We start from the raw sequence: 26,964 nt of genomic DNA, 5'->3' as shown, positions 1-26,964 counted from the left end.
GGTGGGTGAGATAGGAAAAGAGAAGATGTTGAGCCAAGAGTACAAAGTTTCAGTTATGCTGGAGAGTCTTAGTTATCTATGGCACTGCATGGTGACCACAGTTAATAGTGATGTATTGTATCTTTCAAACTGCTAAAGGAATCAATTTGTAATTCTCCTTAAAAAATTAAGTTGGTGAGGTGATGGCTATCTTAATTAGCTTATGTGTTTCTCCCATGTGGATATCAATCCAAACGTCACATCATACCCTACAAATATACACAAAATTATTTTTCAATGAATAAATAAATAAATTTGAAAAAAATTAAATGAGGAATTCAAATATAGAGACTCTCCAAGGGCCCACTGAGCCCCAAAGGATTTGGATCAAATACGGTGATATTATGGAAATATGTAGTAATATCTTAAAAATGTGTAAGATATAGTCTCTTTTTTTTTTTTTTTTTAAGAGAAAGGGGTCTCACTATGTTTTCAGGCTGGTATCGAACTCCTGGTCTCCAGTGATCCTCCCACCTCAGCCTGTCAAATAGCTAGAAATACAGGCATGTGCCACCATGCTGGCTTAAGATGCATTCTTTGACACAGCAATTCTATTTCTATAAGTTTATCCATATAGGTAAGAGAACATATATACAAGATAATCACTGTAACTTTACTTATTACTGCAAAAGTTTAAGAATAACCAAACTGTAATAATTTTATAATATTTTATCAGTGCAAAAAATAAGTGATGGCATATACAAACCCTGGGATAGTAAAAGGCTATTAAAAATTATAATAGCATTCCATGTATTTTGATATACAAAGTGCCAGTGTTACAGGTGAAAAAAGCAAAGTGCAGAATACTATGTGTAACTGTTAATAGTGATGGTTTCCTGGGTCAGAACTGAAGGCCTGGGGGTAGAAATGAGAGCTCATGACTTCTACCTTTTGAATGTTGTTCCTTGTGCATGATTTACAATTTTCTAAAACTAAAAAAAAATCTCGGAAAGGGGCTGTACGCACCTAAATTACTTTGATATTCCCCAAAGTGGAGAGAAGTACCTGCTACACATTTTATGTGATGCATTCAGATCACACCAACTTCTTGAACTAAATCCGAATTTTGATTTTAATCTGATAAACTTGGCCTACTATTTTACTGAGCTCATTTCCCCTATAGCCTGATAAGGTCATTGTCCTCTCCATACTGGCACCAGCAGGAGACTACTCACCTTGAGATCTCAAAAGCCTCCTACAGGAGGTTAGTAATATCCCTGAATCCTGCAATGAATTAACTCTCTACTCCACTGGGTCCCAGGTCTGCCCCCAGAGAGTCATCCAGAGAGTACCAGGGACCATCTTCAGAAAACAAGAGGCATTTGATCCCCAAACTTATTGAATGAAAGCGCTGTTGTTTTTCTTTTTTGAATATATAAAAGTAAATACTCAAGCAGATGGGAAACAGAACAGGATAGTAATGTCCTTATCATCATTAACACCTTGGATCAAGAAGAGGCATTAAGCATACAGACTCACGCTTTGATGAAAGCTGGGAGAAAGAGGAACATCAAAGGGATCTTGAGGGCAAAGGCAGCCCTTCCCCTCCCAATCACATGCCCACCTCCTCTCACTGCAGCTTCTGTCTCAGGTCTTCCCCCAGCAGAGCTATAAATCCAGGCTGACTCCTCACTCCCCACATATCCACTCCTGCTCTCCCTCCTCCAGGTGACCCCAGCCATGAGGACCATCGCCATCCTTGCTGCCATTCTCCTGGTGGCCCTGCAGGCCCAGGCTGAGTCACTCCAGGAAAGAGCTGATGAGGCTACAACCCAGAAGCAGTCTGGGGAAGACAACCAGGACCTTGCTATCTCCTTTGCAGGAAATGGACTCTCTGCTCTTAGAACATCAGGTAGGAGACATCAATCTTGCACGTCTGCAAAATCTAGAACAAAAGGATTGGAGAAAGGATCTGGAGTCAAGTGTGGAAAGGTCTACCTCACTTGAGTGACTTTACTTAATCTTCCTGGACCTTGATTTTCTCATCTATAAATTAATCAGTGAGAACCAAATAAATCTAAAAGATTTTCTTTTTTCTAAGACTTTTAGTTCCAAGATATTTCTGTGAAATTTGCTACTTTTAAGATAGAAAGAGCTACACTGACTAGTTCTTTGTAGGTCTAAATGGGCAGACTTAGTTATATAGAGATTGTTTTACTTTGTCCATTGGAAAAGCTTTTAGAACCTACAGAGGAACCTATAGGTGTGTTTCGATGTAGGCTAATAGGCTTGATTAAATCTTTCTACAATACATCCTTAGATCGAAACATCATATTGTGTCTCATACATATACACAATTATTGTTTGTCAATTAAAACAAGTAAATATGTAAAATGTTAAAAAAAAAAAAAAAAGGGAGAGACAGAGAATGAAGGATTTGAATTTGGAAGGTCTTCAAAGACTCCTTGAGCACCAAAGTATTTGGTCCATGACATTAGCATGCACAATGCGGCATTTCAGAAACTGATCCAGGTGCTTTAGGGAGCCTTGTTAGGACCTGGAAATCACACATGGAGGTCAAGATTAGGGGTGTGGATGAAGCAGAATGAAGAGTAGGTAACCCTGAGGTTGAGAGGTATATTGTTGGACCAGGGAGCAGGTAATAAATACGTCCTGGATAGACTCACATGGGGAAAAAAACTATGATCTTGCATGACTAACACATAGCTAGTAAGATTTCTTGTCATTTACGACAAAGACATGAATTTTCTCCATCCTAACATGACTGATACAGTGTCTCTTATTTAGACTATCTCAGTTAGTCTGGCTGTGCTTGTCCTTTTTCCCACCTCCCTCACTGTGCCTGACCCTCTCTTCTTTCCACAGGTTCTCAGGCAAGAGCCACCTGCTATTGCCGAATCGGCCATTGTACTATCCTTGAGTCCCTCTCCGGGGTGTGCGAAATCAGTGGCCGCCTCTACAGACTCTGCTGTCGCTGAGCTTCCTAGATAGAAACCAAAGCAGTGCAAGATTCAGTTCAAGGTCCTGAAAAAAGAAAAACATTTTACTCTGTGTACCTTGTGTCTTTCTAAATTTCTGTCTCCAAAATAAAGTTCAAGCATTAAACTTAGTGTGTTTGACCTTTTTAATTTTCTTTTCTTTTTCCTTTTTTTTTTCTTTTGCTTTGTTATATGGTGGTTTGTATGGTTCCATTGTATTGAGAATTCTGATCTACATTAAGTTAACTGGTCTTTGCATTCCAATGATGCACAATGTGAGCATCATAGAGCAATAACAAAATAACAAAAATGAATATAATTGGGTTTTTTGTTGTTGTTGTTTGAGACAGTGTCTAACTTAGCCACCCAAGCTGGAGTACAGTGGTGCAGTCTCAGCTCACTGCAGCCTTGACCTCCTGTGCTCAAATGATCCTCCCACCTCAGCCTCTTGAGTAGCTGGGACTACAGGCATGTGCCACCACACCCTACTAATGGTTTGTATTTTTTTGTAGAGACAGGGTTTCACCGTATTGCCCAGGTTGGTCTCAAACCCCTGAGCTTAAGTGATCTGCTCTCCTCTGCCCCCCAAAGTGCTAGGATTACATGCTTGAGCCACCACTCCTGACAGGATATAAGTGTTAATTGGAATAGTTTGAAACTTAAAAATTAAATGCATTCCTAATGATACTCAAAAAGTAGAAGTTTACAATGAGAGGCAAAAAGTGATTGTTGGCTCAAAGGAAAGATAGATCTAATGGGCTATGTTTACTTGTCCTTTAATTTTAAAAAGTGGGAAAGCATTGCTATACCTAATTTTTGAAATTTTAAGCAGATGTGTTAAATATATATATTTTACATTACGCTTTATTTCACTCTGTTTTGGTGATATATAACTGTATCAACAAGATAGAATAAAATAAAGTTTAACAAGGAAAAAGTTAAAACTGTGCCCAAAACAAGACAGACTGACAAGCATCAGTGATCTCAATTAATAACCAGATAGAAGAGGAGCTCAGAAGCTGGTGACCATAGAGGACGAGGCCCAATAACCAATGAGACAAATGGTCCCTCACTGGTCCCCAAAAGGTTAATTAGACCAATGTTTAATGAAGGAGTTGGTCTCAACTCTCCATCCCTTCAAACATATGAACTCTATTTATTATAATAAAGCTATACTCATTTTAATAAAATGCTAGTGAGAAATTATATGTTAATATGTTTTTAATTATGCCAATGAACCAAGTCAATACATCATAATGATAAGAAAATTGGCCATACACTTAGGGCTATGCAAAAACTTAAGAACGATGTGTTTGTGAGAAAAACAAGTTTCTAGAATTAAAATTTATATAAAAGACAGGGATTGAACAGTGCCATGACATGACAAAAACAAACAAACAAACATTTTTATTACAACAACAACAAAAAGTCTCAGCCTGATAATAAATAACAAGTAGTCTGGGTTTGATTCATCTTAGACACATGCAAAGCACTGTTTCCTAATCAAGGGTCAGCTATTTGACCCTAGACTTGCAACCTCATTTAGTCATCTGGGGTCTCGGAAGATCACAAAAATCATAGGAAGGAGTAAACTCAAAACAAATGAGAAAAGATGTCAAATCCATGATATGGGCCCTTCTGTATCATTTTTGGTATAATGAATGAATAAGTTTGTGATCGTCTTTCAGGAATATGTTTATCTACTCTTTAAGGTATTAGATGTGTTTAAAAACAATCAGGCATACTAAATGTATTACATCAATATAGATGAAGGGAATTTAAATAATCACCTTTGTATCAATATTTAATACTCAAGAACTGGTTTAAACTTAGTGTAAATAGTGGTGAGATTTTTCTCTGTGTCCCAAAGTCCTTCCAATATTAAAGAACCTACCAGGCTAGTGCAGGCTGGTGCTGCCTTTCCTCATCTGATGGTCCTTGGTGAGAGCTCTCCACTTTACTGGGCGGTAGGGGCTGGTTCTCTGCCTCAGCAACCTTTCTTAGCAGGACTCTCTTCCACTTTTGCTGTCACACCTGGTCCTGGAAGTGGAGGGCCAGCAAGAGAGCATGATAGAGGAAGGCGAGCATTCTCATGCACCACCCAAGAGGTGAGGGTCTCCGGCAGCAGGAACCAGAATGGGGAGTGGGGAGACCTCAGATGCTCTATACAAGTACATCTTTTGGGAAGTTAAGGTCACTCTACAAAGTCTGTGAACTTAGGTCAGGTTGGTGTGTAGGGTGAAAGGGAAGGATTTTCCAGGTCCCACTTGGTTGCCTAAAAGTCATTGTGATGCTCCTCTATTTAACTGCTTTACTCACAGCCAAAATTGATTAGTCGTTTGGTCTCTGCCCTTTCTTTTTGATGTGTTCTGCTTTTTGTTTTTTGGGTGTTTTGTTTTGTTTTGTTTGAGATGGAGTCTTCCTCTGTCGCCCAGTCTGGAGTGCAGTAGCACGATCTTGGCTCACCGCAACCTCCGCCTCCCAGGTTCAAGTGATTCTTCTGCCTCACCCTCCCAAGTAGCTAGGATTACTGGCAAGTGCCACTGCACCCAGCAAATTTTTGTATTTTTATTAGAGATGTAGTTGCACCATGTTGGCCAGGCTGGTCTCGAACTCCTAACCTTGAATGATCTCCCCACCTTTGCCTCCCAAAGTGCTGGGATTACAGGCATGAGCCACCGTGCTGGGCCAATGGGTTCTGTTTTTATAAGAATCTTGAATAGCATCTCCTGTTCCTCATCAGTCTTTATGTAAACATCAGCTACAGCGTGGGAGTTTGTTAGAGGCTCTGCTGCTCCATTCTGAGCAGCTACAGTATAAACAACCCTAGGTTTTCCAGGCAGATCTCTTCAATGTCCAGTTTTCCCTTGAAGCTAAGACTCTTGTCTTATATTAGCACAGTGATCAAGCAATATGAATAACTTCCATGGAGTAGGACTGCAAGGTCATGGGGGAGAATAACCTACTCTCTACTATCCTGAGTAAAACTTACAGTAAGAAACAAAATAAATGTTTCCTCGGGCCCAAAGCTATTAAAGTGAGCATCAAGTCTCTGGTCAGGAGGACAGCAAGTTATGCAAAAACCAAGATAGACAGAAGATGTTCTTCACCCTTCCTTCAGGCAACGGGAAGCTTTTTCTAACTGTTAATGAAAATTCTTGGCTCAGCATGGACCTAAACAAAAAGGTGTGATAAAAGGCACTTCACTCTCATTTTAACCATGTCCTGCATATATCTCCCCATCTTTCCATCCCACACATCCTCATTCTCATGTCCCAACCCCAATCAGTCTAACTGCAGATCTTCCTATTCTCTGCTGCAGAAAATTCAGGTGACCACACAAATGAAGTGTCTACCTAAAATGTATGTCTTGGTCAAGGATCTCCAGAGAAACAGAACCAAAAGAACGTGTATGTATAGAGAGATTTGTTTTAAGTAAATGCCTCATGTGACTAAGGAGCTAGCAAGTCAACAATCTCCAGGATAGGCCATCAAGCTGGAGACCCAGGGAAGAGTCAAAGTTGCAGTTCAAGTCTGGAGCCTGTCTGCTGGCAGAATTCTTTCTTGCCCAGGGAAGGTCAACCTTTTCCCTATTCAAGCCTTCAGCTGGTTGGATGAGGACCACCTACATTATGCAAGACAATTTAATTCACTGAAAGTCCACCAACTTAAATGTTAATCACATCCAATAAGACACCCTTACATAAATACCCAGAATAATGTTTGACCAAATATCTGGTCCACTGCAAAACAGCCAAGTTGACACATAAAATTAACCATCACATTAGACCTTCAGTTTTACTGAGCAATCTTCTAAGTCTTCTCTGTATTTCAATCTTGTTCCAGTTCTTTAGAAGGACTTTAATAATATCCTAGTTCTATCATATTCTATATCACGTTTTTCACAGATTAAATGCTTGAAACTGTTGTTGGGTATTTTTTCTTTTCTTTTCCTTTTTTTTTTTTTTTTGACAGAGTCTCACTCTGTTACCCAGGGTGGAGTACAGTGGTGTGATCTCAGCCAGCTGCCACCTCAGCCTCTCAGGTTCAAGCGATTCTCATGCCTTGGCCTCCCAAGTAGCTGGGACTACAGGCATATGCAACCACACCCAGATAATTTTTTCTACTTTTAGTAGTAACAGGGTTTCACCATGTTGCCCAGGCTGGTATCGAACTCCCAATCTCAGGTGATCCACCCGCCTTGGCCTCCCAAAGGGCTGGGATTACAGGTTTGAACCACTACACCCAGCCTTGCTTTTGAAACTTTCGATGCATCTTACACCTATGAGTAAATGTAATCTGATAGTGGTTTTGCTTTGATTTACTTGGATAAACTTCTATAATTATGTAATTGGTATTACTATAATTTGAGTATGTCCTCCAAAAGTTCATGTTGAAACTTAATCCTCAATATAACACTATTAAAAGGTGGGGTCTTTAAGAGATGATTGGGTCCTGAGGGCTCTATGCCCCTGAATGGATTAACCCATTCATGAATTAACGTGTTAGTAGATTGTCACAAGAGTGAGTCTGCTGTGAGTCTGTTGTAAAAGCCAGTTCCTGTCAGTGTGTCCTGCCTCACCAAGTGATACCCTGCACAACTGAGGACTGCAGAGATTCCTTATCAGCAAGAAGGCCCTCACCAGATGCAGCCTCTAAATCTCAGACTTCCCAGCCTTCAGAGTTGTAAGAAAAAAATGTATTTTCTTTGTAAGTTACCCAGTCTTAGATATTCAGTTACGGAAAGAAAAAAATAATATAAGACAGCTACCATCTTAGGATCAAGGAAATATGGCAATATTGGTTAATATCCATTCATTGCCCCCATTGTGTTAGGCATCACACCAATTGCTTTCCCTACCACACATGAGGTAGGAGACAATTATCTAGATTTGAGAGATTAAGAAATGGAGGCCTGGTACATGGCAGCCCATCCTTTAGTCTTCGGTATACCTGATGTTGCATAAGAAACAACAGCAAACAGAAAAAGATGACCACCCCCAATGGACAAAGGAGCCAGTGATCAACCCTAAGAAGATAGCAATGTTCAATAATTCAAAACAGCAGTTTTCAGGAAATTCAGCAAACTTTGCAATGACACAGAAAAGTAATTCGGAAATGTATCAGAAAAATTTAGCAAGTATATCAAAATCGTTTTCTAAAAAGCAAATAGAAACCCTGGAACTGAGAAATAAACTGCCTAGCAGAAAGCTGTCAGACTCTCAATAACAGAATTGATCAAGTAAAAAAAAAAAATCAGTAAGCTCAAATGCAGGCTATTTGAAATACAAAGTAAGAGGAGAAAGAATGAAAAGAATGAAGAATACCTATTAAATATAGAAAATACCTCAAAAGAACAAATCTAAAAGTCATTGACCTTCAAAAGGGAGCTGAGAGAGGGCAAGGGCTACAAAGCTTAAATAAATAATAATAGAAAACTTTCCAAATATAGAGACAGATATAAGTATCTAGGTATAGGAAGGTTAAAGATTATCAAACAGTTTCAACACAAAAAAGACTATCATAAGGCATATGGTCATTAAACTCTCAAAGGACAAAGAGAGGATTCTAAAAGCAGCAAAAAGAAAGAAGCAAATTAAACATAAAGAGGCTCCAATTCACCTGGCTACAAACTTCTCAGTGGAAATCCTACAGACCAACAAGGAGAGGGACGATATGCTCAAAGTGCTGGGGCACAGGCTAAGAGATAATCTTCCCACCAAGAATACTGCACCCAGCAAAGCTATCTTTCATATATTGAGTAGAAATAAAGGTTGTGACTGACAAACAAAAACTGAGGAAATTCATTACCAGACCTGTCTGTCTTAATACAAAATTATAAAAGGAAAGTCTTTAGTCTTTAAGAAAAGGATGCCAACATGCAAAAAGAAAACATCCGAAGGTATAAAACCAATTGGTAAAAGTAAGTACACAGACAATTTTAGAATACTCTAATACTATAAGTGTGGTTTGTAGATCTCTCATATCTCTAGTATGAATACTTAAAAGCAAATCTATCAAAAATAATAAATAAAACAATTTGTTAAGAGATAGGCAATATAAAAAGATGTACATTGAGACCAAATAAGTCTAAATGTTGGGGGAGAGGGAGTTAAAGTATAGAGTTTTTTAGGTTTTTCTGTCTTTGTTAGTTTCTTCTACTTTCTTTGTGATCAAAGTTAAGTTGTCATTTGTTGAAAATAACTTCTTATGAACATTTCATAATCTTCCTAATAACCCCAAAGCAAAAACCTGTAACGCATACACATTTTTTTTTTTTTTTTTTTTGAGACAGAGTCTCACTCTGTCACCCAGGCTGGAGTGCAGTAGCACGATCTCAGCTCACTGCAAGCTCCACCTCCCAGGTTCAGGCCATTCTCCTGCTTCAGACTCCCAAGTAGTTGGGAATACAGGTGCCCGCCACCACCCCTGGCTAATTTTTTGTATTTTTAGTAGAGACGGGGTATCGCCGTGTTAGCCAGGATGGTCTCGATCTCCTGACCTCGTGATCCGCCTGCCTCGGCCTCCTAAAGTGCTGGGATTACAGGCGTAAGCCACCGTGCCCAGCCATGCATACACTTTTTTAAAAGCAAAGAATTAAAGCACTATCAGAGAAAATCATTTAACCACTAAGGAGGAAAGCAATAAAAGAAGAAAGAAAAGGAAGGGATGAGTTACAAAAGAACCAGAAAACAAGTAACAAAATGGTAATAGTAAGTTCTTACTTATCAATAATAACATTAAGTATAAACTAAATTCTTCAGTTTATAGACATACATTGGCTGAATGGATTGAAAATCAAGATCCAACTATATGCTCCCTACAAGAAAATTACTTTGTCTATAAAGACACATATAGATTGAAAGTGAAGGGATGAAAAAAGATATTCCATGCAAATGGAAACCAAAAGAGAGCAACAGTAGCCATATTTCTATCAGACAAAACAGAATTTGAGTCAAAAATTACAAAAAGAGGCAAACAAGGTCATTACATAATGATATAGTGGTCAATTTAGCAAAAGGATATAAAAATTCAAAGAGCATTCAAATGCAAATGTTAATGGATCTAAAGAGATAAGCTGAAATACAATAATAGTAGAAAACTTCAACAACTCACTTTCAATAAAGAACTGACCATTTAAACAGAAAATTAACAAAACCAAACATCAGAGTTAAACTACACTCTAGCCCAAATGGACCTAACTGACATTTCATCTAACTGATGCAGAATATATTCTTCTCATCAGCACATAGAACATTCTCCAGAACAGATCATATGTTAGTCCACAAAACAACTCTCAACAAATTTTTAAGTCAAAACTATATCATGTATGTCAAAATTATATCAAGTATTATTCTGACCACAGTGGAATACAATTTGAAATCAATGATAAGAGGAACTTTGGAAACTGTACAGACACATGGAACTAAACAACATGTTCCTGAATGACCAATGGGTCAATAAAAAAATAAGGAAATTTAAAGATTGCTTGAAACAAATGAAATTAGAAACACAACATACCAAAACCTATATTCAAGCCACAGTTACTCTTAGGTGGTCACTGGTAAAATGACACAAGGAGTTTGAGTGGGACAGAGAGATTGCAGTCTTCAAAGAAAGGGACAGCATTTCAAGTGGGTTCTCCCCATTCTTGACCAAAACATCTCAAGGGCCAGACACTGCTGTGACCACCAACACCAATCACAAACACCCAGAGCCCAGGAGAAGGGAGCTGGTGTTTCCCATGCCCACCCCATGAGATTCTGAGGAGGTCTCAGCCCCAGACTGAGGCTCTGCCTGTCTGAAGAGGCAGTTCAGGTGTCCAGGCACCACAATGAAACACTGCACGGCCGGGGAACCCAACACAGATCCCAGCGAGGACACAGGCATTCTGACAGACAAATGATCCCAACCTTCCCCTTGTTTAGACGGTAAAGGACACACACAGAACTTCGGATTGTGAAGGCCAGGAGGCTTCCTTGGCTTCTAGTAACTGCCACTGCTTCAAAGTCCTGAGGTCCCTGAACTAACATTCCGTATTTTTCCAAACTGTAGGCTGGGCCAGGCTGACTCCACCCGGGGGCATCTGCATTTCACCCAGAAGTACACCTGGCTCATTTCCCAGACCTGGGGTCTCCGCTAAAATTTCACTTTGTCACTGAGGTCTTTCCTGATTTCTCAATTTTAAACTGCAGCAACTTTCCTGGGCAATCTCCATCCCACCTGTTCTCTTTATTTCTAACTGTAGAATTGTAGCGGTCTCACATTCTGTACACTTCACTCACTCTCTGTAATATTTCCCTCCGTGCTCTAGAAGGGAAGTTGCATGTTTTGCTCATTATTGTACCACAGTGTCCAGATGACTGCCTAGTACATAGTAAGAGATCATCAAATTAATTGTGATAAAATTAATTAATCATATCTAATATCACATAATGATATAAAATTAGATTATTATTACTAAACTGCATAGGAAAAAATGAAAACTACAGCCACAAAGCAGTCCATATATCAAGTTTCTGTGGCAGCATGGAAAAAAAAGCCAATTAAAAACATTGAAGGCTGATATATAGAAAAATATCCTTGGGAAAATGTGGCTTCATGAAGCAATAGGAGTTTAGAAGAAAGAAGCAGACTATTTTGGTTTTGAGCGCAAGAAAATACTTCACGGTGAAACACAGAGGTATTTAAAACATGGGTAGATTAAAAGAAGGGGTACAGTAGAATGTTCGGTGGAGAGAAAAATATCAGGGCAAGAAATATGCAGGGTCAGGTCGACCTCCACTGAATTGAGGAATGGATGTTGCCAGATAGAAGGATGCGGTAGAATTCAGGCTGATGTGCTGAAAAGCAACCATCAACTCAAGGGAAAGGGGCAGATGAGGACGGAGCCTCCCTGCTCCTCTGTGTGGATAAAGACACACTGGGAGCACCACATGTGGCTTCTGCTACTGCAGTCTAAGGTGGACTATGACTACTGCAAACTCTAGAGACAGAGAATTCAGGGAGAGGTTTGAGGGTCTCCAAACAACCAGGGCAACTTGCTCGGCCTCAAGTAAGACCCAGAACTGTTCACGGGATGCACAAACACTCTACATTCACTGATGACATACAAGAGATTTTCCACCAGGAACCACTCGTGTGGTGGAACAATAAATATTGAATAAGTCAGATGCCTCATCCCTATAAATGTAATTACCCAAGAGGGCAGCAGCCCTGTCTCTGTGAGAGGATAGGAGACTTACTCCAACAAGCACAAATTAGCAAACATAGATGGCCCAATCACACTAGCCAACTTCCCTCCTAACGACCTCCAGAGCTATCCTGCTAGCTCCCCTCAAGGCTTAAATTCTCCTGCCTTTGGCTTGAGGTAAGTTGAGTCCAACGGCTCTTCCTATTACAGCGTTTTGACTCCTATTGCAACAGTCTTCAATAAACGTTTCCTTGACATTTCTTGAAAGTCTTGGTGAAATTTTTCTTTTACAAGAAAAGTACAGAGTTGTTTTGTTCTGTATCACTGTTTGTTCTGAGCTCTGCTTACAAACAAAACCAGAATGTAAGAGATGAGAAAAGTGCTCGTTTCCTTTTTTGAAGTTCTGTATTTCTTCCTTTGCCACTAAAAGCTAAATAACTCATTAAAAAAAAACTAAGGGAAAGAGTTCACACTAATATTTCCTGGCAGATCACCCTCCCAACCTTTCAGTGCTGTGTCCTCCTGGATGACAGTGACTCCCCGTCCTCTTTGTCCAAGCTCTCCACCACATGGCCACCCAGTAACTCCTGCCACCACCTGGAATTCCTCCAGCTCTGAACATCAACTATGAAGCTCCCCATCCCTGACTCACCTGCTGTCCTTCCAGCCTCTCACGTACCCGTCCCTCCTTCCCTGCTGATCAGCATCAACAAGGCTGTTCTCCCCCGGGCTGTGCATGGGAATCACCAGGGAGCCTGATGCCCAGACTGACCCCAGTACACCTGTCATCTGCTCTCATCTCCTGTCCTTGTGCACTGCACCATCTTTGCCTCAGGTTCTCTGAGTTTGGTATTTTTGATGTTTTTCAGACATCTTAGTGGGGTCTTGAATTCAAAAGTCAAACCATGACAAGCTGAGTTAACATTTTGACTCCTATATCTTGGAATTGAGGGGGAATTCTGGCTTCAGGAAATAGTTGATTTAAGGACTCAAAGCATAAGTTACATTGTTGTCTTCACCTTTTTCCCATTTATTTCTCTTGATCTTACTTTGGGCTCTCTCCTCAGGTGACAGCCATGTGAATCATGGTCGTCTCTCTGTGACCTTCGTAGCTGATCTCCTGGAGAAAATCCCTACTTCCTTCCCATTGTTCCAGCCTACACCCAAGTCCCATGGCCACCTCTGAATCTGTCACTGAGGGCGGAGGTTGGCACCACATCTGGGTCCCATATCGCCCCACTCCGCAAGGAAGAATTGAAACTAAGAACAGTTGACAGGGGATTAGTCAGTCACTGGAAAAAGTCCACAATCCCATTCCCCCACCACAATGGGCTCTGTGTTACATTTTGAAAATAAAGTGAGAAGATCCATCGATATTTTAGAGAAGCAAAAGTTTACATACAAGAAGTGCACAAGTCCAACTTCTCTCCATGACAATGAGAACTTCTCTCCCTGTTCACCTGCTGCTTTGTAAAAAGCCACCACAAAATTCAGAGGATTGAAACAGCACCATCAGGTCTTCGCTCACACATTTGCAACTGGGGCCTGGCTCCCTCCAGGGGCATCAGAGGAGAGGTTCTGCTGGGATCTGAAGATCTCAGGGCTGAGACACTCCTGCACAGGGGCAGGCAGTGCTGGCTCAGGTGGGAGCTCCGGCAAGACTGAGGGAAGGGACTGTGTGATATGCTGGGGTCGGATCATGCTGGCTCATGAGAGAGGAGTTTTTGTGAAATAATTGTTAAATGATCTATAGCTGGGAGAATTTTAAGAATAGAAACTTAAAAACACTGCAAATCAGAGTTGTTTTTTGTTTCTTGTTTTTTTGTTTTTGTTTTTGTTTTTTCCCAGAAAGCGGGTTGCTTTGCATTCTCTAGCCAGTCCTTGTAGATGGGCTCGGTTCCTCTCCCTGTCCAACACTTAGGCTTCCTCTAAGCATGGTGCCTGGGCTCCAAAGTCACCAGCGCTCTTAGTCTGTCTGGGCTGCTAGCAAAATAATGCCATAAACCAAGCTGCTTATAAAAACAGAAATGTGTTTCTCATGGACTGATAAGTCTAAATCAAGGTGCCAGGAGATTTGGTGTCATGAGAGCTGCTTTTCTGACTCATAGATGGCATCTTCTCACTGTATTCTCATCTAGTGAGCCCTCTCACCAGAGAGGGAGCTCTCTGGGGCATCTTCTATAAGGGCACTAATGCTACTCATAAAGCCTGTGCCCTTCTGACCTTCTTAACTCCCAAAAGCTCCCACCTCTTATACTATCAACTAATGGTTTAAGATTTTAACGTATGAATTTCAGAGGGACAAAAATATTCAGGTTGCAGCACCATCCAATAGAGAGGAAGTGAAAGATACCAGTTCATCAGGCCCGATCCCAGAAAAACAGCATGGCACTAAGTCAGGTGCACTCAATTTGTCAAGATGTTACCCGGTCTCGATTCAACAGGGGATAAGTAAACCTCCTTTTCTGTGTGAGGAGAGTCAATGATTTAGGGACACATTTTAAACAGCTCAAGGGAGTTATTCCCTCATAGTTTTTTGTAAAATTTCTGCAGACGCCAATACTAGACACATAGACAGCTTGTGAGAGGTGGCTGGGAAAGGCAGACAAAGGGCAGGGACTTGGAACTCCTGCCTGTCCCAGCTGGATCTGCAGGCGTGGGAGTCGCTGTGTGGCACAGGCAGCACCAGGACCCTCCCTCCAGGCGGGTGGACAAAGGGCTGAGGGGAGGGACAGGGTGGTGCTCTCTGAGGAGCTGGGAGGTGGACAGTCCTCAGAGCTCACCCCCACGCAGCCTCCGCCCTGCCCCACGCTAACACGTACGCTATGTTCCAAGACTGCCCTTCCCTACCAGGTCAAAACCATGTTCCAGGGCCATGCCCAAGGTCCACACACCCTGTGTCTGCTGGGGCCACCAGACTGCCTCAGCTGTGTGGGAATATCCTTGCTGCTGAAGGCCTCTCTCCTGTCACACCCACACCTGCACCCCCACCCACAGCTTCCGCAGAATATTTACTCCAGCCTGATGGTGTCAAGGCTCTTATGGAGAGTCAGCTCCAACCTAGCGCAGGCTCACTTCAATATTCTCTGGAAATTCAAATGCATGTGTATGAGAGAACAGTTTCAACCACGTCTACACTGGAAGTCTACACTTGTAGAAATTCATGGAAAAATCGATTGGGGTGGGGGTCATGGATGGCCACAGCCTCAGACCACAGCGCCCCAACCCAAGAGTTGTCAAGAAAAACAACAGCCTCACCAGAACCAGGGGACTCCAAGGAATCTCACCTTGATGGTGAGGTCACCACTAAACCAGCCTCTCCTTACTGCTACAGGGTAGGGACCTCACCACCCCCAGGACATGGTGCTGGCTGACATCCAGTACCTGGACCCCTGCTTAGCTGCTCTCTTAGCTCATGCTTTGTTGCGTACCCTGCAGGTGACTTCATAGAATGGTATTTTGCTGGGAACACCATTTGTCTTCATGTAACCCCATTAGCTATACCCTCTAGTGCAAGGAAACCATAGGGCCTAGGTCACACCATGAGGCTGCCTTACAAGTTATGCAAAAACTATGGACTTGGGAGACCTGTGTGTAACAATATCACACCCAAATTTAACCAGCTCCCCCATAACAGCACGCTCATGTGTTACTGAGGAAATGCCTGTGGATTGGAGTGTGTTCTGTGTGCAGGAGGCTGGTCCAGGTTTCACTTCTGCAGGACACTGGACGTTTCCCAAAACCAGCAGACTTTCCCCACGTGCACACACACCCCTTCTCATTTTGCCTCTACATCCATATCCACTGGGCCCTTCAGGCACCTACTAATGCCCTAGAACCTAAAACCATCATCTGGGGCCCAGTTCCCTGAATGGCCCTAATCTCTTCCTCTGCTGGAATGAGTCCAGTGCCTACTTCCTCCAACGGTGAAATTGCTGGGCTGCTACAGATCAGGAACTCACTGCTTCCTCAGAGGGGCAGCCGACTTCACTGCTCTGCAACAGCGACCACCCCTAGCGAGGCTTGAGATGCCTCTTCCCTCCTTAAGACTGAGGGAGACGCTTCAGCTCTCACTCCACTGCCCCAAGTCCTCCACAGCCCGGTGCCTGCTGCCTTCACACAGAGCTGCAGGGGAGGTCCTGTGTATCCGGCCTGCTGGACCAGTGCTGTGCACAGCCCTGCCATGGCAACAGTGGCTGCCCGGCCTGCACACTGGGCTTGGCAACCTCGCTGTAGGTATTTATTCCCTCAGGAGTGACTGCATTCTTTTCTCATTTCCAGAAAACTGATGCCATTTACCTCACTACGAGGAGGAGGAGGAGGAGGGTGGAGAGTGGTACATTTTAAAATGTGCACTATTCTCCCTAGCACTCCCCCTCAAATAACCCAGGAGGGACCATACCAGCTCCATCCTGTGTATCCCAAGCATAGAGTAATCATCCCACTCATGCTGAGTGTATGGTGGCCATTAAGCCTGTCCTGAACTGGCTTTAGAACAAGGTGTTTGAGCACACAGCACCGTCTTGCTGCCACCTTGGCTCCCTCCCTTGTGAGACCTCTGAGACACATAAGGTCTCACCTAAAAATCTCAGGATTTCTAGGCCCAAACAGTCCTAAAAAATTGTTTAGTCTCAACTCTCTAAGGTCAAGAGAAGAGGTGATTGTTCCCTCTAAGAAACCACACATTGCATGTACATCCTTAATTCCGGAAAGTCCAACAAACCTGCCCTGCTTAGCAACACAAGCCGAGGTGGCACTCCTCTCCCCCGGGCATTCTCCAACACACCTGTTTGTCCAAACAGCTTTGATTTGTTTTTATGGTTGGACCCCAGGTTCCCAGGAGGCTGGTTCAGGCCATATTCCAAATCCTCATCTGTGTGAGAGCGGCATTCTTAGCCTAGCCTCCTTACAGGGTGGATACTATGAAACACAGGCCAGCCTGTCCCAGTGGCTTTCAATATTCTTTTGGTGCAGATAGTTCAGCCTCAGCACCAGTGTAGGCATCACAGAGTCAATTGTCTTAGGAGTCATGGAGAATTCATAGTTGGTTGCTGCCTGGGCCTGGCCAGGGCTGACCATAGACAAGGCATCCCTCTGTGAACTCCTATTTTAATGCCAGCTTCCCAACAGATTTCTCAACTGCTCTTACCAGCAGGTATTTAAACTACTCAATAGAAAGTAACCCTCAAAATTAGGACATCTGTCCCCAAAAGACCCTTAAATAGGGGAAGTCCTTTCCTGCTTGTGCACAGCTGCTCATGTGGCAACATGAGGCCTGGGACAGGGGACTGTACTCTGCCCACTCTGGTGGCCTCACCTAGCTTAACAATCTGTCAGTAATACAATACAAAACTTAAACTTTCATACTGCGGTTCCACCCAGGAAGCTGTGCTCCCAATCTGACCTGTGATTATGGGGCCACCTCAGAGGGACCCAGTGAGGGAATATTTTGCCGTCTGGGACTGTTGGTTGCTGGGGGCAGTGGCTATGAGTTCAGTTAATAAACTTAAGCAGTTTCCTTCCAAACACACATGTCCTACTTAACGTGTCCAACAGAGATGATCATACTCATAGCTGCTAAAACATTATTTTATTTTGAGAAAAGTCTATTCATGTTCTTGGCCCATTGAGTTTTCATTTATTATTTATTTATTTTGCAGAGATGGAGTCTCACTATGTTGCTCAAGCTGGTCTCCAACTCCTGGGCTCAAGCGATCTTCCTACTTTGGCCTTTGAAAGCGCTGAGATTGCCTGTGTGAGCCATCATGGGGGCTCACTGGCCCATTGATTAATCAGATTAATTGTTTTTTGCTATTGAATTGTTTGACTTCCTTGTATATTCGGATATTTACCCATTCTAACACGTAGGGTTTGCAAATATTTTCTCTCATGTTCTGTGTTGCCTTTTCACTCAGTTGATGGTTTCCTTTGCTGTGCAGGTGCTTTAGTGTTCAACACAGCCCCGCTTGTCTATTTTCCATTTTATTGCCTGTCCCTTTGATGTCATAGCCAAGAAATAATTGCCCAGATTAATGTCAAAAAGCTTTATCCCTATATATTCTTCTAGTAGTTTATGGTTTCAGATCTTATGTTTAGGTCTTCAATCCATTGAGTTGATTTTTGTATGTGGTATAAGAAAAAAGACCACATGTATACATATCTCAAATTCTAAGGTAGTATATATTAGACACATACAATGTGTCTATTTACACATATTGAGCTGAAAATAATAAACATATTTTTATCTTCCAATCAACTCTATCTCTATCTCACTGAACTTGTTTCACCTATAGCCTGATGAGGTTGCTGTTCTCTCTACCCCAGCTCCTATAGGAGACTGCTCATTCCCTAACCTCAAAAACCCCTTAATGAGGGTGATAATGCCCTTGAACCCTGCAATGAATTAGTTCTCTACTACAGTGGAATTGAGGTCTGTTATGAGGGTCTGGATTTCTGAAGAGAAGAGGTCTCATTTTCAGAAAATAAGAGGGATTTATTCCCTGAAATTACTGAATTAAATCACTGTTACGATTACTTTTTGCAATATTAAAAGTAAATATTTAAGCAGGTAAAAGCAGAAATAATGGTAGGGTCCTTATCATCACCATGAATTCCAAGCTAGCATAGACACTAAACCTAGAGATTCACACTAGAATGAAAGCTGGGAGAGCAGAGGAGTCTCAGAAGGACGTGGAGGCCAATGGACACCTGCAACCTCTCCAACGAAATGCCTACCTCCTCTCACTGCAGCATCCACCTCCGAGCCTTCTCGCAGCAGAGCTATAAATTCAGCCTGGCTCCTCCGTCCCCACACATCCACTCCTGCTCTCCCTCCTCTCCTCCAGGTGACTACAGTTATGAGGACCCTCACCCTCCTCTCTGCCTTTCTCCTGGTGGCCCTTCAGGCCTGGGCAGAGCCGCTCCAGGCAAGAGCTGATGAGATGCCAGCCCAGAAGCAGCCTCCAGCAGACGACCAGGATGTGGTCATTTACTTTTCAGGAGATGACAGCTCCTCTCTTCAGGTTCCAGGTGAGAGATGCCAGCATGCAGAGCTACAGACTAGACAGAAGGACAGGAGACAGGCTCTGGAATTGGATCTCAGTGGCAGATGTCACTTAGGCGGCTTTACTTAACATCTCTGGTCCTGGATTTTCTCATATCTAAATGGAATAGAGAACCAAAGAAATCTAAGAGATTTTTCTTTCTCCAAAAACTTGATTCCAAGATATGACTGTGAAATTCACTAGATTTAAGATATAAGGAGATGCTACCTAGTTCCTTCTGGATCCAGACAAACAAGCTTAAGTATATAGAAAATATGTTGCCCTGTCTATATAGGAGGTTTTAGAACCTGGAGAGGAGCCTAAAAGTGTGTTCAGGTGTGTGTGTGATGGGCAGCAATGCAAAAAAGTGAAGCAAAGGAGAATGAGTCTCGAATCCTGAGTGACCAGCACTGCTCGGTGTATTTATTCCTATTGACTGAGATTGTTTGTGCTACCAGCTGCAATACAGCCAAGATCACTCATCAGCCAACATGTGACTTCTCCAAGATTCACTTTACCACCCACTGTTGACCCCGTACTCAATTTCTGATGCTCTCTCTGGGTCCCCAGGCTCAACAAAGGGCTTGATCTGCCATTGCAGAGTACTATACTGCCTTTTTGGAGAACATCTTGGTGGGACCTCCTTCATCCATGGTGAACGCTACCCAATCTGCTGCTACTAAGCTTGCAGACTAGAGAAAAACAGTTCATAATTTGCTTTGAGCATTAAAGGGAATTGTTATTCTTATACCTTGTCCTCAATTTCATGTCCTCATCCCAAATAAATACTTGGTAACATGATTTCCGGGTTTTTATTGTTTTTTTTTTTTTTTTTTTGAGGCGGAGTCTCACTCTGTCACCCAGGCTGGAGTGCAGTGGTGGGATCTCAGCTCATTGCAAGCTCTGCCTCCCAGGTTCAAGCAATTCCCCTGTCTCAGCCTCCTGAGTAGCTGGGACTGCAGGCACCCGCCAACACGCCTGGCTAATTTTTGTATTTTTAGTAGAGACGGTGTTTCACCATGTTGGCCAGGATGGTCTTGATCTCCCGACCTCGTGACCCACCCACCTTGGCCTCCCAAAGTGCTGGGATGGCAGGCGTGAGCCACCGGGCCCGGCCGATCTAATAAAATAAAGATCCAAATTCTAGGAACTTCCAGGAAGAATTCTGGCTTCAGACACATGTATATGAAAGGTCAAATGGTGCCCCTGATCTCTCCATCCGCTGCTTTGTCTTTTCATTCTGCCTCATTTTCAATGGATCCACTATGAAAGAAGTCCTGTGTGCTGGGCAGACAATCAGTGTCAGCTTAAAGTTTATGCAATCACAAAATCGTTCCTTCTCAGGAAAAACCATCATGCTGTTTCCAAAACTGTTGGAGTTTTATTCAACCAAACTGGATCACACATCTACCTTTTAAGTTTGGGGGTTATATCAGTTCTATTGAAACAACTTTAGCTAAGGTTGGAATGGGTTGCAGGAGTTTGAGACCAGACTGGGCAACATGGTGAAACCCCATCTATACAAAAACATACAAAAAATTAGCTGGGCATGGTGGCACACACCCATGGTCCCAGATATCAGGGAGGCTGAGGTGGGAGGATTGCTTGAGCCTAGAATGTTGAGGCTGCAGCGAGCTGAGATTGCACCACTGCAATCCAGCCTGGGCAACACAGTGAGACACTCCAGCCTGGGCAACAGAGTGAGACACACCAGCCTAGGCAACAGAATGAGACACTCCAGCCTGGGCAACAGTGAGACACACCAGCCTAGACAACAGAACGAGACCCTCCAGCCTGGGCAACAGTGAGACACACCAGCCTAGACAACAGAACGAGACACTCCAGCCTGGGCAACAGTGAGACACACCAGCCTAGGCAACAGAATGAGACACTCCAGCCTGGGCAACAGAGTGAGACACTCCAGTCTGGGCAACAGAGTGAGACACTCCAGCCTGGGCAAAAGAGTGAGACCCTATCTCAAAAAAAAAATTTGTTTTTTTTGAAGATTGGAATGGGTTGTTAAGAAAGCTGTAATGAATCAAACAAAGAGCCCAGGAACACCACACTGTGATAGATTCATTATCAGGACCTTCCAGGAGGAACAGCAACAGCAATACCCTCTTAGGTCCTCAGAGTATGTACCAGGATGGTCACGGCTTCCCTGCCAGGCTGTCTCCAACTGTTGCTCATCTTAATATCTCACTCTCGGGGCCTGTGTCCTTTTGAGCTTGTCTTTTTCTTCCTTTCCAAGAGGACATGGTCACTGCCTAAACCTGGTGTCTCTGTAGGGCCAGGCTGACATCTTGTTGAGGTGTAATGTGACTCTTCCTCCTGTCTCCCCTCTGTTTCCTTCCTCAGATTCCAACTGTCCCTTGAACAGTTATCCAATGTATCCTGCAAATGGCCTGTCAGTCCCTGACCACAAGACCCCAGGGAGGCGTCCAGCGTGAGTGCCAGCTCCTTATTTCACTTGGAATATAGCAGTTTCAGTTTATGATTCCACAACACTTATTTGGAATAAGAATATGTCTGTTTGAGCCAAGGCTACTCTTATCAGGTGGGCTCTGGTAGAATGCCTTAAGAAATCCAAGACTGATAGAGAGACCACTGTTTGCAAAGAGACAGAATATCAAGTGGGTTATTTACCATTCTTGACTAAAATAATTCAACGGGCCCAGATACTGCTGTGACCACCACCACCACCAACAAATGCCCAGACCTCAGGAGAAGGGAGCCGGTGTTCTCCACATTCACCCCATGCAGATTCTAAGCAGGTCTCAGCCCCAGACCGAGGCTCTGTCTGTCTGAAGAGGCAGCTTCAGCTAGGCAGAGGGTCCAGGCACCCCACTGAGACACTACACAGCTGGGGAACCCAATACGGATCCCAGGGAGGACAGAGTGGGTCTGTCTCCAACCAAGAAATGGTTCCAGGCCGGGCCTGGTGGTTCATGCCTATAATCCCAGCACTTTGGGAGGCCGAGGTAGGCAGATCACCTGAGGTTCGAGACCAGCCTGGTCAGCATAGTGAAACCCCGTCTTTACTAAAAATACAAAAAAAATTAGCCTGGCATGGTGGTGTGTGCCTGTAATCCCAGCTACTCGGGAGACTGAAGCAAGAGAAGCGCTTGAACCTGGGAGGCGAGGTTGCAGTGAGCCGAGATCGCGCGCCACTGCACACCAGCCTGGGCGACAGAGCAGGACTCTGTCTCAACAACGACAACCAAAAAAAAAAAAAAAAAAAAAAAAAAACCATTTGCTGGACACCGCTATTCAGTAGTGTACCTATGCAGTTCCTCCAGGGTAACTTTATAAGGGGCAGGAGCGCCGCCTGCTGTCCTTAAGGTGCTACTGTGGCTCTGCTGGCCCAGCTTTCTGTAAGAGCAGGTTCTCCTTGACTGGGAATACAGCATGGGCACTGCTAAGTCGCCCTCTGATAACTGAGGACATCTCAAGGTGGAAACATACTGAAGCTACTGAGGAAAAAGAAGAAAGAGCCCTTGGCACAAACAGATTGAACTTCAGTGAAAATGCTCTGGCTTCGATGTGGGGTGGGGTGGGGTGGGGTGAACGAGAGAAGGGCACTGAGCAGAGATAAGGTCCTCATGACCACCGGTCATCACAGGGGACAGTCGTTTCTTCTCACGAAGCTGCACAAGCCTGATGGCTAATGAGGGACAAATATACCCATCCTGTGTTTGCATTTGTTCATTGAAAGCTGGACCCAAGAGTAACGGGCTTTGCTGAATAGGGCTTGGACATTTGTCCATATGTGAGTATGGGGGCTGGGAGGAGAGGGAAGAGAGGAAAGCAAACCATTTGAAGTTCCCTTATTGTCTCCAAAGCCCTTTGATGTTCTTCTTATTCCAGGTGTGCCATCTATTTGCTTGGTGCCTCTGATGACTTCATGAGTCGTGATACGGATCCCAATAAGAGTCCCTGCTTCCCGTCTGTCTATATGTTTACCAACCACCATGTGGACTAGGCTGTGTTATCTTGTATTCCACAGAGTAAGCTGGGGCCACTTCTTATTTCCCAAAGGTAGATCAGACAATTACAGAATTCCCCTTTAGGTCAAGACCAGGAAATCAGGACCACTTACCCTTAGAAGAATCTTGTCCTCTTAGATAGATCAGGGTAGCTTAGGAATAGCTCCTGGGAAGGATTGCCAGGTGATAGGGTAATTGTTGTCTTCCCCTTGAGCAAGTAGGGAAAGTGATGTGGACAGCTTTAATTCACAATGAACAAGCAGAATGTGGGGTGAAGGGCTGGGCACTGTGGCTCCCACCTGTAATCCCAGCATTTTGGGAGGCCGAGAGGAGGGGATCAGTTGAGGTCAGGAATTTCAGACCAGCCTGGCCAACACGGTGAAACCCTGTCTCTAATAAAAATACAAAAATTAGCTGAGTGTGGTGGTGTGCACCTGTAATCCCAGCTACTTGGGAGGCTGAGGCAGGAGAATTGCTTCAACCCAGCAGGTAGAGGTTGCAGTGAGCTGAGATCGTGCTACTGCACTCCAGCCTGAGTGACAGAGCAAGACTCTGTCTCAAAAAAAACTGGGGTGAAGGAGGCAGGTTTAATTGGAAACCTGGGCCTTGGTTAAAAGGCCACCTCACAGTGGATAAATGAATGCCAAGTTCAACTAAATATAAAACAAATGCATTTACACACAAAAGGCACATCTCTGGAAATGGCTGAAAAGTTTCAGAATTCTTTCACTCTGCACGGACCTCAGCAATGGGATTTAACAGAAAGCATTTATGTCCACTGTTTTTCTAAGGACCTGGGAGAAAGAGTCTTTGTCCTGAGTGATGATGGTCTATGAGCAGTAAACCTCCACTAGGTCTTCAGAGGTCTCAGTAAAACACTGTTGCTAGGACCCACTCCACAGAATCAGTTCTGATTCAATAGGTCTGAGGTGGGATCCAGGAGTTTGTATTGCTACCATGTTCCCAGGTGATGCAGGTGCTTCTGGTTCACAGCTCTGGCTTTGAGAACACTGCTGTGGTGTGGGAAATGGCATTGCTCTCACATGGCTCCCAACAACACCTCAGGGATCCTTGACCTGCTGGTTTCAGAAACCTTCCTTATACTCTGTTTTATTCACCCACTCCACAGCCATAACATCAATCTTCTTATCACTTGGAGATACTCTCACCTTAAAAATGCAGATTCCAGCATCCTACCCTGCCTCGTCCCCACCCCTCGATCTTTCTAACTCAGCCGTTCCCATACTGTCACTCAGTGTCGTCAACACTTCCATTCTCTAGGAACACCACTATTTCCCAATCAGTTGTCCAAACTCTTTTAATTCTTTCACATTCAGCCCTGGTCTATGTTCCATCACTTAATCACTGTTGAATGAGGACTTCGTTCCTTTCCCCCTACTCTCTCATCTCTCTGGGTAAATGCCAAATGCTAAGCCCACATCAATTTTATACTGTTCTCACCTTCACCTTGATGCTGAGAAAAAGTCCCCATGCTGTAAATCCAATTAAAGTACAACTGAGTTCTCTGCCTTGCCTAGAAATCTTCTAAAAATCCTTAATTTTCCAATATCAAAAGAGAATAAAATTATGTCACATTCTCTATTCTAGAAAGGCTCTTTAAAAAAACTCTTTACTCTTATGAAATGTGAAATGGGGGAGGCATTTTATAATCGATGATTACATTGAACTGCAACAACACACACAATAAAAATAAATGATAGGCCGGGCACGGTGGCTCACACTTGTAATCCCAGCACTGTGAGAGGCTGAGGCGTGTGGCGGATCACCTGAGGTCTGGAATTCAAGACCAGCCTGGCCAATGTGGTGAAACCCCATCTCTACTAAAAATACAAACATTATCAGGGCGTGGTGGTGCACACTTGTAATCCCAGCTACTTGGGGAGGCAAAGGCAGGAGAATTACTTGAACCCGGGAGGCACAGGTTGCAGTGAGCCGAGGTCGTGCCATTGCACTTCAGCCTGGGCAGCAGTGCAAACTCCGTCTCACAACGAACAGACAAACAAAAATGATAATAGTATCATATAGCGTAAAATATTTAACATTTTAGTTGTCCCAAAAGAGCTTTTTGAATACACGATCTTATAAAAAAGTTGGGAGTGAAGAAAAGTGGTAATAATTGCCTCCACATTTGAGTAAACAAGGTTTGCTTGGAAAAACGTAACGACAAATATCTCTCAGATTACACTAATCCAGGTCACATAATAAACCACAATTAATGTAGCAATATAACACAATTTCCATCATGCCAACATATTTTATTTTATATTTGGCCCCAAACCAGTAGTGCACCATATATAGAGAAAGGAAATGCATTTGGTAACTTAAAAAAAAAAATTGGTTATATCATTTTTCATGTTATTTTGTTTTTTAAAGCCACTCTATCGAGATAAAATTAACATGATGTACAACTCACACATTTAAAGTGCAGAATTCAGTGGCGTTTAGTATATTCACTGACATGTGCAGCAATAACCACAGTCAAATTAATTTTCATCACTTCATAAAGAACCCAAGGACTTTCCATTCCTCCCTTCCGATATTCCCATCCCTCTACCTCTGAGCAACCACTAAGCTATTTTCTGTCCCCATAGATTTGCTTATTCTGGATATTTTGTATAAACAGAATCATGTAACACATGGTCTTTTATGTCTGGCTTCTTGCCCTTCCCCATGACTGTTTGTGTGGACATACGCTTTCATAGCTTTTGGGTATATACCTAGGAGTGGAATTCCTAGCTCACGGGGTAATTCTATGTTTAACTTATTAAAGAATCTGTAAAACTGTTTTCCCCAGAGACTGCCCCATTTTACACCACAGCAGTAAATTTCTCCACATCCTCGAGAGGTTTTGTCTATTATCTGCCTTTTTGATTCTAAAAAACCCTGGTGGATATGAAGTGGTATTTCACTGTGGTTTTGATTTGAATTTCCCTAATAAATAATGATGCCAAGAATTTTTTCATGTGCTTATTGACTATCTGTATATCTTCCCTAGAGAAATGTCTAAGGAGATCCTTTGCCCGTTTATAAATTTGTTTATTTAGCTTTAAGTGTTTATCATAAGAGGACTGCATATATTCTGGATACATGTCTTTCATGAGATACGTGATTTGTAAGTATTTTCTCTCATTCTGTGAGTTGCCTTTTCGCTTTCTTGATAGTGTCACTTGAAATACAAAAGATTTTAATTTTGATAATATCCAATTACCTGTTTTTTTCTTTTGTTGCTCATGCTTTTGATATAATATGTAAGAATCCATTGCCAAACATAGGTTATGAAGGCTTACCCCTATGTTTCCTTATAAAAGTTTTATGCTTTTAGATTTTACATTTAGATTTCTAACCCATTTTGAATTACCTTTTAAATATAGTGTGATGTAGGGTCCAACTCATTCTAATTTTGTGGCCATCTAGTTTACCCCACCATTTGTTGAAAAGAATTTTCTTGCCTCCATTGAATGCCCTTGGCACCATTGCAGAAAATGAGTTAATAACCATAGACACGTTTTTATTTCTGAACTCTCAATTCTATTCCACTGATCTATGTCTATCTTTACAGCAGTACCACCCTGTCATGATTACCATTTCTTTGTAGGATGCTTTGAAAACAGGAATCTTTTCTTCTTTTTCAAGATTATTTAGCTATTCTGGGATCCTTGCTATTCCATATAAATTTTAGAATCACCTAGTCAGTTTCTACAAAGAAGTCATTAGGGATTCTGAAATAGATTGAGCTGAATCTG

The 26,964-nt window shown here is 42.8% G+C and overlaps 2 protein-coding genes across 2 annotated transcripts; both read left to right on the top strand.

The window, feature by feature from the left end:
• Positions 1–1,677: 1,677 nt before the first annotated feature.
• LOC100991118 (defensin alpha 5) lies at positions 1,678–2,978 on the top strand. The gene is made up of 2 exons (XM_003809412.6): positions 1,678–1,891; positions 2,866–2,978. The coding sequence occupies exons 1-2, from the start codon at positions 1,720–1,722 to the stop codon at positions 2,976–2,978; spliced, it is 285 nt and encodes a 94-aa protein (XP_003809460.1). The 5' UTR covers positions 1,678–1,719.
• Positions 2,979–19,028: 16,050 nt separating this feature from the next.
• LOC112438857 (defensin-7) lies at positions 19,029–20,033 on the top strand. The gene is made up of 2 exons (XM_024927475.4): positions 19,029–19,200; positions 19,785–20,033. The coding sequence occupies exons 1-2, from the start codon at positions 19,029–19,031 to the stop codon at positions 19,895–19,897; spliced, it is 285 nt and encodes a 94-aa protein (XP_024783243.3). The 3' UTR covers positions 19,898–20,033.
• The last annotated feature ends 6,931 nt before the right edge of the window (positions 20,034–26,964 follow it).

Source organism: Pan paniscus, chromosome 7 (genome assembly GCF_029289425.2).
Source record: "Pan paniscus chromosome 7, NHGRI_mPanPan1-v2.0_pri, whole genome shotgun sequence".
In the NCBI taxonomy this organism is placed as follows: domain Eukaryota; kingdom Metazoa; phylum Chordata; class Mammalia; order Primates; family Hominidae; genus Pan; species Pan paniscus.
Note: the sequence above shows the minus strand (reverse complement) of the source record. Positions and strands in the feature narration are given on the sequence as shown.

What these genes read in the sequence shown, in the direction of transcription:
- LOC100991118 (XM_003809412.6), top strand. Translation starts at nt 1,720, where the DNA reads ATGAGGACCATCGCCATCCTTGCTGCCATTCTCCTGGTGGCCCTGCAG. An exon ending in CTCTGCTCTTAGAACATCAG is followed by an intron (nt 1,892 to 2,865) that starts GTAGGAGACATC and finishes TTCTTTCCACAG; the next exon opens with GTTCTCAGGCAAGAGCCACC.
- LOC112438857 (XM_024927475.4), top strand. Translation starts at nt 19,029, where the DNA reads ATGAGGACCCTCACCCTCCTCTCTGCCTTTCTCCTGGTGGCCCTTCAG. An exon ending in CTCCTCTCTTCAGGTTCCAG is followed by an intron (nt 19,201 to 19,784) that starts GTGAGAGATGCC and finishes CTGGGTCCCCAG; the next exon opens with GCTCAACAAAGGGCTTGATC.